This window comes from Ranitomeya imitator, chromosome 4 (genome assembly GCF_032444005.1).
Source record: "Ranitomeya imitator isolate aRanImi1 chromosome 4, aRanImi1.pri, whole genome shotgun sequence".
In the NCBI taxonomy this organism is placed as follows: domain Eukaryota; kingdom Metazoa; phylum Chordata; class Amphibia; order Anura; family Dendrobatidae; genus Ranitomeya; species Ranitomeya imitator.
In genome coordinates, this window is record NC_091285.1 from 432,114,871 (window position 1) to 432,128,739 (window position 13,869).

The window sequence follows — 13,869 nt, forward strand, 5'->3', positions numbered from 1 at the left end:
TAAAGCATCCGCCAACTTCTGGACAGTCTGTGGTGCAACAGGACGTTGGTGGATGGTGCGAGACATGATGTCCCAGATGTGTTCAATCAGATTCAGGTCTGGGAAATGGGCAGGCCAGTCAATGCCTTCATCTTGCAGGAACTGCTGACACACTCCAGCCACATGAGATCTGGCATTGTTCTGCATTAGGAGGAACCCAGGGCCAACCGCACCAGCATATGGTCTCACAAGGGGTCTGAGGATCTCATCTCGGTACCTAATGGCAGTCAGGCTACCTCTGGCAGGCACATGGCGGGCTGTGCGGCCCTCCAACGAAATGCCACCTCACACCATTACTGACCCACTGCCAAACCGGTCATGCTGAAGGATGTTGCAGGCAGCAGATCGCTCTCCACAGCGTCTCCAGATTCTGCCACGTCTGTCACATGTACTCAGTGTGAACCTGATTTCATCTGTGAAGAGCACAGGGCGTCAGTGGCGAACTTGCCAATCCTGGTGTTCTGTGGCTAATGCCAAGTGTCCTGCATGGTGTTGGACTGTGAGCACAACTCCCATCTGTGGACATTGGGCACTCATACCATCCTCATGGAGTCAGTTTCTAACCGTTTGTGCAGACTTATGCACATTTGTGGCCTGCTGGAGGTCATTTTGTAGGGCTCTGGCTATGCTACTCCTGTTTCTCCTTGCACAAAGGCTGAGGTAGCGGTCCTGCTGCTGGGTTGTTGCCCTCCTACGGCCCCCTCCACATCTCCTGGTGTACTGGCCTGTCTCCTGGTAGTGCCTCCAGCCTCTGGACACTACGCTGACAGACAAAGCAAACCTTCTTGCCACAGCAACGCATTGATGTGCCATCCTGGATGAGCTGCACTACCTGAGCCACTTGTGTGGGTTGTAGAGTCCATCTCATGCTCCCACGAGTGTGAAAGCACAACCATCATTCAAAAGTGACCAAAACATCAGCCAGAAAGCATTGGTACTGAGATGTGGTCTGTGGTCCCCACCTGCAGAGCCACTCCTTTATTGAGTGTGTCTTGATAATTGACAATAATTTCCATCTGTTTTCTATTCCACTGGCACAACAGCATGTGAAATAGATTGTCAAACAGTGTTGCTTCCTAAGTGGACAGTTTGAATTCACAGAAGTTTGATTTACTAGGAGTTATATTCTGTTGTTTAAGTGTTCCCTTTATTTTTTGAAGAGAAAAAAAACAAAACAAAAAAAAAAAAAAACTCCAAGTAAATGTGGCGCTAAGCACCTACGGATTTTTTTAATTCATCCACTTCAAGTGAAAAATGTTAAAAAATTCATTTATTTTCTCAAAATAAAATATATTTGTAAATTTTTTTAAACAACATACGAAGAAGAGTTGCCTAAAGAATTGATTCCTTGAGAATCTCAACGTGCATTTCTTACCGATAGAAGGTGAGCATAACTACAAATAAAAGAAATGTTTTTAACTTGTTGGTAAAAACGTATTACGCTCAGAGGAAGCGCCGCACTTGTCTCTTTTTTTTTTTTTTTTCCCCTCTTTCCCTAAACCAGGGTATTTCTAAAAACCCTTTATTTTTTGAGCAGTGTACAAATATCACACATAACTTTCCAAAGTTATATGACTGTCATATTTGTTTGTGTCATGAAATGGCACCAACAGGAGGCAGAAAATGGACTTATTTAGCCTTATAGATCATCCAAAATCAATAGAGAATACCTAGCTTAATATGTTAGGTTTATTAATTATTACTTTGATAGGGCTTCCATAGTTCAATATGAGTTTGTTTAGCACTCATTTTCTGTACTTTTGGTTCAGGCAGCTGAGATGTGATTACAGCCACATGGGTATATCTTTAAGATAAAAAATTCTAAACATTTTACATTCTCTCTCAGGTTCTAGTCTCCGGAGGAAGTCTTGAACCATCTTTCTAGGAGGTTGCAGGTGGCTAATATAATTCACCGAGAAAAGGAGTATTCATGATGGGCACAAGGAGACCAATGAACCACATACCCTCTGGGAATGGAAGGTTCTATGACTCCCATGGAAGTAGTAATGGGAGTACAAGTGACAGTGAAGACAGTAATGGTTCAGTCTACACTCCCCGGGCAGACAGCAGAAGCTACCTGCTCAATATGAGGCCCGAGAACAGGTAAGTAAATTGTTTGTCTTGCTATGTAGATATTGAAGCCATTGGATGCAGTTAAGGGTGTTTCATTATAATTGCCTGATTGGCACAATTCTGCTATTTCTGAGGTGCCACACATACTGTAAATAAGGACTGAGCCATAGAATATTTGGTGGGCTGCAACACACATAAACCCTAGGTGTACACAGGTTTTCAGGTGTCTCCGGTCATCATTCCACTCTACTCCATTGGAAGAAGCCAGTCATAAGTGACAAAGCTGGGTCTGGTGGATGGCAGAGCATGTCTGTGAAAGATTGTTTTTAATCTATTCTCGTGACTAGGATAATGACTGATAATAGTGACTGTGTTGCACTATTGTGTTTTGCACTTTTTACAGCAAGATCACAGAAGCGTTGGAGGTGATAAAGTGGCAGAGACAGTGATTTGCATACAGCCAAGATAATTTCCATTTGTGTACTTTTTATGGTTGCTTTTGGGTGATGATTGGAGACACATGAAAACCTGTACACTCCTATGTTCTATGTCAGCTGATGGAATATTCGAAGAGTTTCATTCACTAATAAAAAAAACTAGATATCCTGATAATAATAATGTAGTGGTGCTAAGAATATCAGAAAGGTGTAGAGCTTTTCATTATATATTATTCAAAGTGGTTTTCTGAAATTTTAATATTGATGGGCAATCCTTAGGGTATTTCCTCAGTATCTGAGATGCTCCTCACCACTGCCAATAATTTGCACCAGGGTGCACCTCTTCTCCTTTAATGTTGTGTCTGTGTCCGGTTCGGCAACATGATACAATACACTTCAATGGGTTGAACTTCAATATGATTGTTTCAGAAAACTCTTTAAAGGGGTTTTAACAAGATTGCAATTCATCATCTGTTCACAAAATTGGTGTAAAGTTAGCACGGTGGCTCAGTGGTTAGCATTGCAGCGCTGGAGTCCTGGTTTCAAATCCCACCAAGGACAATATCTGCAAGGAGTTTGTATGTTCTCCCCGTGTTTGCGTGGATTTCCTCCGAGTTCTCCGGTTTCCTCCCACATTCCAAAGACATACTGATAGGGAATTTAGATTGTGACCCCCATCAGGGACAGTGAAGATAATGTGGGCAAACTGTAAAGGGCTGTAGGATATGTTAGCGCTATATAAAAATAAAGATTATTATTATTATTATTATTAATGATTGTTGGTGGATCCACCACTGAGAACCGAACTATTCATGAGAACAATGGTCCCCTTCTGAGTCCTCCGTTTGAATACAATGATACCTGAGCATGCACAGTGCCTCTTTATTCCAAGTCTATGGGACTAATATAGATAGCCGGTGAAATCTTCAGTGTTCAGCAGCTTAACACCAATCAGTTGGATAGTTGATAAGTTGCAAACTTTGTATAACCCCTTTCAGCTTTATTTACACAAAAACTGTTTTAACTGCTAATATAAGTCTGTTGTGGCATTAATAATTCGTTAGCCTATTAAATATATACTTGACTTTCTTTAATTCATAGCCCAATTTGGGAGCTATTGATAACTCTATTGTAAAGTTAAAACATTTGCAAGAGGTTGAAGGATGCAAACATCTATGAATGCACAAGGACTTGTAGATATACTCGTATGTACATGCATTTCATCCTTACAATAACTAAAAGCTATAATTATCATATAGTAATACTAGTTCTTAGTAATCATATGCTGATTCCTATAATTACATGTGTTGATTACAGTGACAGACAGATTATAAATATGTATTGACTGCCACATAGGAACAACTGCTTCTGGTCTAGAGGATAGAGGATATGTCTGACCACGAGATGGACTGTCAATGTGCGCAGTGCTTGCTGTGAAATATCTACTTGCCCCAGTGAATATTCTGATATATGTGGATAAAAAGCCTTATGCATGTGTTTATACAGATCTTGCAAATTACTAACTAATATCTGTTACTAACCTTGCCAGTTTCAATTTGTGTGATCTATCCAATTTGTCCGAGGTAATACAACATCTAGTAGAATCAAACCAAAAGCCAATAATAAGATGTACACTTTATATACAGTATATGTTGTATATAAAGTCAGTGTTTCAGGTATATTAGCCTTTCCTTATACCGCGGAGGCCTTTGGTAAAGTTAACAGTGTCTTTGGTTACTTGAGGTGAAAGATTTAGAAATAGCAAATGTTCTGTCAGGTCTGGCAGCGAAAAGGGAAGAGAACAAACTTGCAACAGAGCCAGGAAAAGGGGCTAGGTTACACTGCAAATTCAGTCCAAGTCCCGGAGAAAGTCACTTTCATTGCTATATGTCCTTCTTCCTAGGTTAGCGGCTCTCCTTACCTCTCCAAATTCTCTTCTTGAGACATCAGTGCACATTAATATAAATCATACTGATGAAGTGAGAATGTTATTCTACCTTCTGTCACTATTAGATTGCTATGTGAAAGCTAACTGTCAATCTATCAATAAATAGTGACTGATTGATTTAAAGGGGTTATCTAGGACTGTTTTTTTAGTATGGTCCTAAGAAATGACAGGCAGGTAGTTGCTAACTAACTGTCTGTTCTGCCCAGTGCTCACTGACCACTCTTGTTGGCAATTCAAAAGCTTCCAGTTCTCTTTCGCTCTGCTCTGTTGACAAGGGGTGACTGCTGAAGTCTTGCTGATTGATAGCTAGCCTCGTTCTTTAACTACGGGAAGCTAGATGTCAATCAGCATGGTGTTGTCAGTCACGCCCCATTAATAGAGCAGCCTGGAAGAAAAACTGCGCTGTTGAAGTGGAGCAGCTGAATCGCTGGCAGGACCGGTCAGTGACTGCTCTGAGTCAGCACTTTTTTTGGCTGATAGTAAAAGAAATAGTCCTGGATAACCCCTTTAAGTGGTAGAACATTTAAATACATCAAACTTTGTGCATATCCTATATGGGAAAATGCTGATCCAGCAGCCTATAGTTTTACTCTTCCAGGAGGGACACTGTAAATATTCAGAAACTTTTTTTTAGTGCCCAAAAAACTGACTAGTGTAACTGAAAATTTAACATTGGGAGAAAGGAAATTCAGCTTTATGTTTTCCCTACCATCTTCTGCAGCAAGAGATCGGGCAGTTATCTGATTTGTTGGGAAGAGCCCACCCTCTTGGCTAATATGGAATCAAAATTAACAATTTGAAAAGACTTGCAGTGGAATGAAAAAATACCTAAAATAATACAAGTTGAGTTAGGTTCACCACATGTTTGTACATTCTTTTTAAAAGTCTACAATGGGCATTAATTAATTATTTTTTTAATTTCTTTTTTTGGGGGGGACTAAGTTAATTTTTTTTTTTCAAAAAGATCCAAAAGAGCAAATAAATTAATTCCCTCTACCAACTATTGCAGATATTCCATATAGTAGGCTATCATAATACTACTCCAGTCTTGAAATATAGTTTTTTGACAGTTTAAAGCTATGCGCACATCTGTATTTTAGCCCCTTTGTAGCCTCTGCTATAAAAAATGGACAAAATATTGCGGCATGCTTTGCTATTTTGTGCTTTATAATGCTTTGTACTATGACAGTCAACGTCATCAATTGGGCGATGCTGATTGTGATAGATATGGTACTGCCATTCCCCCACAACAGTTGACATGACAGAGCTCCGAGCAAATACCCTTCTCACACAAAAGTATTGTCCAAAGTCCAACCCCTTTAAGATTCCTGTTATTAGGGCACAGTCAGACGGCCATATAAATCATTCCGAGTTTGGAACGCAGTGCACAGACTGGCCAGCGGCTCTCCCGACCTGAGCATGACAGCTTCATGTGTTTCTATGCAGCCGGCACACATGGGTCACGAGAGCCGCCGGTCAGTCCGTGTACTATGTTCTGATCTTGCTTCAATTTATATGGCCATCTGCCTGCACCCTTACCCTGTAAATCCATCAAAAGAATATGACGTCAAATTGTGTAAACCTCACTGTTCATGTTCTGATTTGCTCTTCCACCTTCAATACTATATTTAAATCTGACACATCGTTGATTTCATGATGTCACATCTACAATGTAAATTCTGTCATTTGTGCTTGAGAGCCAGCAGATGTCTAATTTACTAAATTGCATTCATATGGTTGTTATTCATCCACTAATGCTTCTCTGCTTAAATGTCTCCTAAATGTGACGGTTTTCGCTTGCTGCAGCCGATCCAGTGTCAGTCGGTATTCTCATTACACACCTGCAAGGTAATGCTGTTGCAGAATGTATTATATATGATATATATGGGCTCAAGTTTAGAAAAATCTGAATTTTGTATGTAAAATAAATGGCATTTATTAGAATGCCTAGTATTTCAGATGATGAGAAATAAGGATGACTATATGTTATATTCATGCCTTCATGCTGTCACTATTCTTGACAAGTCTTATTGAATATTATACAGTGGGTCTTAAATACTAAAACAATTTTTAAGGACCAGTGAAAATTTGCTGAAAGGCAATAAATGCCATTAAGAAACAAAATAAAACATAATACATTTACTACCTTGAAAATCCCTTGTCACTCTAGCACTGGAAATGTGCTGTGCATAGGCAGTTCCCTAACATTTAAAGGGAACTTGTCACCCCCAGGGCGTTTTTTAAGTAAAAGAGCCACCTGCAGCAGCACTAAGGCTGCATTCTGTGAAGGTGGCTCTTATGTTTCTGATCCCTAGTTATACTGAAATATTGACTTTTATAAATTGTGCCCCATACCTGTATTAAGTCCCAGAGGTATTGCGTCTCCCTGTTTCAGCCGCCTCTCAGAGCTGCTGCTGCAGGTGGCTCTTTTACTTAAAAACGCCCTGGGGGGGTTACAAGTTCCCTTTAAGCCATGGTACCTGCAAACCAAGGGGCCACTTTTATACAACAGAAAAGTAAGGTAAATTAAATCATGAATCCCCTCTTAGTGCCTATGTGGATCCATAACACATCATCCCTTGGAATTTTAAGGACCTATATATATATATATATATATATATATATATATATATGTATATATATAATATATACAGTTAGGGCCAGAAATATTTGGACAGTGACACAATTTTCGCGAGTTGGGCTCTGCATGCCACCACATTGGATTTGAAATGAAACCTCTACAACAGAATTCAAGTGTAGATTTTTAACGTTTAATTTGAAGGGTTGAACAAAAATATCTGATAGAAAATGTAGGAATTGTACACATTTCTTTACAAACACTCCACATTTTAGGAGGTCAAAAGTAATTGGACAAATAAACATAACCCAAACAAAATATTTTTATTTTCAATATTTTGTTGCAAATCCTTTGGAGGCAATCACTGCCTTAAGTCTGGAACCCATGGACATCACCAAACGCTGGGTTTCCTCCTTCTTAATGCTTTGCCAGGCCTTTACAGCCGCAGCCTTCAGGTCTTGCTTGTTTGTGGGTCTTTCCGTCTTAAGTCTGGATTTGAGCAAGTGAAATGCATGCTCAATTGGGTTTAGATCTGGAGATTGACTTGGCCATTGCACAATGTTCCACTTTTTGGCACTCATGAACTCCTGGGTAGCTTTGGCTGTATGCTTGGGGTCATTGTCCATCTGTACAATGAAGCGCCGTCCAATCAACTTTGCAGCATTTGGCTGAATCTGGGCTGAAAGTATATCCCGGTACACTTCAGAATTCATCCGGCTACTCTTGTCTGCTCTTATGTCATCAATAAACACAAGTGACCCAGTGCCATTGAAAGCCATGCATGCCCATGCCATCACGTTGCCTCCACCATGTTTTACAGAGGATTTGGTGTGCCTTGGATCATGTGCCGTTCCCTTTCTTCTCCAAACTTTTTTCTTCCCATCATTCTGGTACAGGTTGATCTTTGTCTCATCTGTCCATAGAATACTTTTCCAGAACTGAGCTGGCTTCTTGAGGTGTTTTTCTGCAAATTTAACTCTGGCCTGTCTATTTTTGGTATTGATGAATGGTTTGCATCTAGATGTGAACCCTTTGTATTTACTGTCATGGAGTCTTCTCGTTACTGTTGACTTAGAGACAGATACACCTACTTCACTGAGAGTGTTCTGGACTTCAGTTGATGTTGTGAACGGGTTCTTCTTCACCAAATTAAGTATGCGGCGATCATCCACCACTGTTGTCATCCGTGGACGCCCAGGCCTTTTTGAGTTCCCAAGCTCACCAGTCAATTCCTTTTTTCTCAGAATGTACCCAACTGTTGATTTTGCTACTCCAAGCATGTCTGCTATCTCTCTGATGGATTTTTTCTTTTTTTTCAGCCTCAGGATGTTTTGCTTCACCTCAATTGAGAGTTCCTTTGACCGCATGTTGTCTGCTCACAGCAACAGCTTCCAAATGCAAAACCACACACCTGGAATCCACCCCTGACCTTTTAACTACTTCATTGATTACAGGTTAACGAGGGAGACGCCTTCAGAGTTAATTGCAGCCCTTAGAGTCCATTGTCCAATTACTTTTGGTCCCTTGAAAAAGAGGACGCTATGCATTACAGAGCTATGATTCCTAAACCCTTTCTCCGATTTGGATGTGGAAACTATCATATTGCAGCTGGGAGTGTGCACTTTCAGCCCATATTATATATATAATTGTATTTCTGAACATGTTTTTGTAAACAGCTAAAATAACAAAACTTGTGCCACTGTCCAAATATTTCTGGCCCTAACTGTATATTGTGTATATATACAAAATTCTTTGAGAATCGTGGCATCGATGGCCGTCTATGTGACTGCATGAAGTAACAATGCTTGCTATCATACGGGTACCATACACATAGAATTATTATGTGCATTAGCATTTGGATTTTAATGGAGGTAGATAAACTGTGGTACAGCATTAATTAGTATTAAAGCTTTTATTTAGTCATTGTCAATTCATACAAATGCTTCTAACTTCAGCCTTATGCCACTGTACATGAATTTGCTTGGCAGGGTGGTAACGTTTGTAAAGCATAAAAACAAAAAAAAATTGCATGATGAGAGACTAATTGTGGAATATGGGTACACCTAAACAGACCAGGAATAAAATGTTTGCTAAAAATTGAATTATTAATGTTTATTTTGAGGAACTACACCATTGATGGTTTATGCTTTGGTAGTCCATTTGCTCTAACATTGTACTATCCCCTTAAAAACATTAAGCATTATTAGTCATTATATTAAAATCACAAAAACATAACCAACATAACCAACATTTTTATGTTTTTAAAGTGTCAGTCAGCTAACCAGCTGTGATGCTGGGAGTTAAATTGTTTTTAAGTTCTTGGCCTGTATTAAAAATAGGCCATCAATATAATAATCCATATAAAACACTTTAAATGGGCTTTCCTTTAAAAAAGAAACTGTGGTTTATTCACCATCTCCAGGCTTAGGACTGAGTCTCTACCACTGCTCCCGGTGTCTGTGACTGTCTGTAGCCCTGATGCAGACAGTGCTGCAGCCAATCAGTGACGTCAGTGGCGCTGAGCGGCTTGTACCATCAATTCCGACAGAGCTGATTTGTTGGCTGTGGCGCTGTCGTTGTGACGTCAGCGCTGCAGGCAATAACAGCGGTCAGGAGCAGCATCAGAGACTCAATAGTAGACACGGAGAAAGTGGGGAAAAACACAGCTTGTTTTTATTAGTACAAACTACAACCTACTACAGGTTTGAGCCCGGAAAACACATTTAAACTGAAAGCTCTGAGAATCAGAGATACAGTAACTATTATAATGTGCATTCTTGAATATATTTTTATAGTTCTCAATTACGACCATCTTAGGCTAGTGCTCTATAATGACTTTTGAATGTGTCACACTGTGTTACTATGCTTGTTATTGGACTTTTTTTTTAATACATGCATTTTTCTTACCAGGACAACATTCTGCAGCATAATATCCCAACTGACTGAAGAGACTCAGCCAAGTTTTGAAACAACTTTGAAACCCAGAGCTGTGTCAGAGGGATCAGATGCTAAGTTTATCTGCATGGTAACAGGTAAGAAAAATACTGGATATGTCCCGCAATTTTTTTATATACTTAATAAAGAGTAAGTAAACTTACACCCAGACATGGATTACAGCGTGGGACAGAGCGACCAACAGGTAAGGTATATTATTTTTTTTTTTTTATTTTAGTTTTATTACAGGAGAACAAGGGCTTCAGTGGAATTAGGCGAGGTCGTAAGTATGGTTTAATTGAGATTATTAAAGGGGTCTGTGTCATTTTTTTTAATTAAAAGACTTTATTTATGTGACTATGAGGTTAATAACGGGGGCGTCTTATTGACGCCTCTCCATTACTAACCTCTTGGCTTGATGTCACCTGACAATACAAAGGTGACATCAACCCCACAAATATGAACCCCACTTTCCACCGCTGCAGGGCAAGTGGGAAGAGTTGGGCAAAGCGCCTGAATTGGTGCATCTAATAGATGCAACTTTTAAGGGCAGTTGCGGGCTGCTATTTTTAAGCTGGGGGGTGCCAAGATCAATGACCCCTTACCAGCCTGAGAATAGCAGCCCCCAATTGTGAGCTTTAGCAAGGCTGGTTGTCAAATATGAAGGGGACCCAATGCCATTTTTTTTATTATTTATTTAAATAATTCAAAAACAGCGTGTGGACCCCTATATTCTTGATAACCAACCTTGCTGAAGCTGACAGCTGAGGGTTGCAGCCCCCAGCTGTGAGTTTTGCCTGGCTTGTTATCAAAATAGGGGAGGAACCCACATCAGGTTTTTTATTCATTTATTTAGTTATAGGGCAGGCTGCGGGTGAGGAATACTTCCATCATCCACTCCTGCTGTCACTGTTCTTAGCGGCAGCAGGTATAGGTTGATGGAAGTAATAGTCCCAAAATCCCCCACCTGCTTTCATCGTTCTGACTTTAATATAACTCTAATCATTCTCCCCCGCTCATGCAGGCAGAGCAGGGGAGAATGATGAGAGCCGTCTTCAGCACCCGCCACCATGGAACAGCGCTTACTGTAGCGCTTCTTCCCTGCCGGCCGGCCGTGTGGTACTGATGTGGCACACGGTTGCCACACATGTGCCGCAAGTATTACATACACAGACACAGATATCTCCGGTACCTGTTTTTCTGGTACCGTAAATATCAGGACGTCCGAAAGAGGCCTAAGGCTAAGTTCACACTGGCATTTTTGCTGCGTTCTTTTTTTTTTTAGCTAATTTTCAGTTGTGTTTTACAGTACCAGTAAAGCCTATGAGATTTCAGAATTCTCATGCACACACATTTTTTTTTTTGTCATCAGTATTTTGTGCTCTGCATGATTTTTTGGACATAGAGCATATGACTTCTTTCAGCTTTTTTTCAGCGTTTTTCAACCATTGACTTGAATGGGTGGTGACTGGTGAAACAACGCTGAAAAAAAGCACCAAAATGCAGGTATCATTTTTTGCAGGTTTTTTTGTGCCAAAACCTCATTCTTTGCATTACAACTTTTTTTTCAATTCTAAACTGTATCAGCATGCATAAGAGACAAATCTAGCATGCCAAAACCACCTAAAAAAAACGCTGCGAAAAACACTGCAAAAAAACAAACACACTTTTTTTCTGCATCTTCTTTTCTGTCAAGAGATCAGGTTTTGCTGCAGAAAAAAAACGCTGAAAAAACGCCTAGTATGAACTTACCCTTAAGCTATAAATGTAACTTGGATAAATATTTTAAACTGGTTAATTATCCTATTTTGCCTCCATAGAGAAAACAGATGCATAGATTTGCTACCCAAGTGCATGCATCGTTACACCATATCTAGTCTAAGGACTTCCCAACCATGAGATTTCCAGCTGAAAAGTGCTGAAATAAAATCAAAGTCTAGTGACTGTTTAAATTAAAGAAACACTCAATCAACATTTTGCAGCCTTCATATTATACGGCACTGTGTACTTACATTGCTCTGCCAAGCTAATTCTTCTCTTTTCCATTAGGTCTATGACATCGCCTGATTAAAAACTGACTAACTGAATCCTTCTAAGCTCTATGTAGAAACAGGAGGTCAGTTTTCCTTGTATGAGTCATAAGACACTGCAAAAATCCCTGGCAAGGGGGAGGAGCAAAGCAGCTGGGTCAGGAGTTGAAGAGGGGGGTGATAAATGCAGGGACAGGAGACTTCCTGTTCCTACATGGAGCAGAGAAAAGAGAAGAATTAGCTGAGAAGAAAGGCAAAATGAGCAATTGTTACTACACAGGGTTACATAATATGATGATTGCAATATTATAAGATAAAAACTTTCTTAAAAGAAAAGATTCATTGATTAATCCAATAGTTGTGTAGAGACATTGATGATACATTTCGCAACTGCCTCACAATTTCGTTGACTGAATTGAAGATAAGGAAAATAAAAAATAATATATTCTACAACATAGTGAGATAAACACTGGGGTCGAGGATAATACAATTCACCACATCTTCAAGCCATTAGAACAATCCTGCTCACCTGATTTTGCAATTATGCCCAGGGACTTCAACTTATGGCTGCATTTTTTTCATCATTCCTCAACAACTCAAACAACATTCAGATCCTAAAAGGATTGAACCATAATTTATTGGACTTTCTGGAATTTTTATTGATTTTATTGATTTCACCATCATTAATTGATGTACGTGGTATTGCATCCTTGTCCTTTTCACTTGAATCTGTATAAGCAGCAGTGATGTCACTCTGTGACTGTACGTAAATAGGGAAACAGGCCCTGCACTGTCCCTAGGGCTAGTACCTTAACTATCCCTGCTCCCAAAGGTACCTCTAAAGGTGAAGAGGTTTGGGCCACCAGCCTTACTGTTCTCCCGTTATACCCTAAGCTGTCCCTTCCCAATCCCCAGGAGGCCTAGGACAGAAATACTAATGTATAAACACGTAAGACAAACAGGGATACTAAAAAGCAACTAATACTCACCAAAGGTAGAGAGGTCTACAGGGAAGGGTAGTAATTTGCAAACCAAATGGGAATAGAACAATGAGGAAACCATGCACCCAAAAACAGCACACAGCAATCTCCAGCAGCAACAGCAATCTCCAACTCAGCACAGCGACTCCAAGGAAGTAGGAAACAAAACTTTCAATGGCGAAACAGAGAATGTCTGGCTAGATTTTATCGGGAGAGAAAATGACCAGGTCAGAAATAGTTGTGAGATGGAGTGGCAAGTTTCTAGCCAGCATAGAAAGTGTTGTTAACCTCTTCAGCACCAAAAGAAACAAAATCCATTTAATATGAAACACGCCCAGGCTAAATGGAAGATCTGTGATTCATAATACATAGTGAATTTCTAACCCCAGATCTCCCAGGACAAGTGAGCTACAATATCAGGCATGTACATCGCTGTGCATGGTAAATATGGAGGTGACACAGAGCCCTTCAATCAGCTGATTGGTGGGGATGCAGGGAGACGTTCTGATTTTGATGACCTATTGTAAGGTTCATCATCAATACTAAACTCCCAGAAAGCCATAAACACAGCAGAAAATGTCCAGTTATCTGCTCAGATGATCTGTAAATATTTTTTTGTATCAAGACAATGATCCAAAACACAAAATCAACTCTATATATGAGAGGATAAAGAATTAATCCAAAGTTAAAAATTTATCCTACCAAACTCTCAGATCTCTGTGCTTTCTTGGGGCGACTTCCCACAAAATCGCCTGCCTAAATCCACACTCAATGACAATCCAAGGCACCAGAGTTGCTCCCCAAGAAATGTATTCTGTTGTCAAAGTCATCAATTAGGCATAAAAAACTG

The 13,869-nt window shown here is 40.0% G+C and overlaps 1 protein-coding gene across 1 annotated transcript in view; it reads left to right on the forward strand.

Annotated features, from left to right (window-relative positions):
* The window catches only part of ALPK3 (alpha kinase 3), a 183,402-nt gene that overhangs the window by 18,778 nt on the left and 150,755 nt on the right, over positions 1 to 13,869 (forward strand). The window contains exons 2-3 of the mRNA XM_069765556.1: positions 1,886 to 2,142; positions 9,986 to 10,107. Of these exons, the coding sequence (XP_069621657.1) occupies positions 1,970 to 2,142; positions 9,986 to 10,107 (295 nt within the window). The 5' untranslated portion in view covers positions 1,886 to 1,969. The remainder of the gene's footprint in view (positions 1 to 1,885; positions 2,143 to 9,985; positions 10,108 to 13,869) is intronic.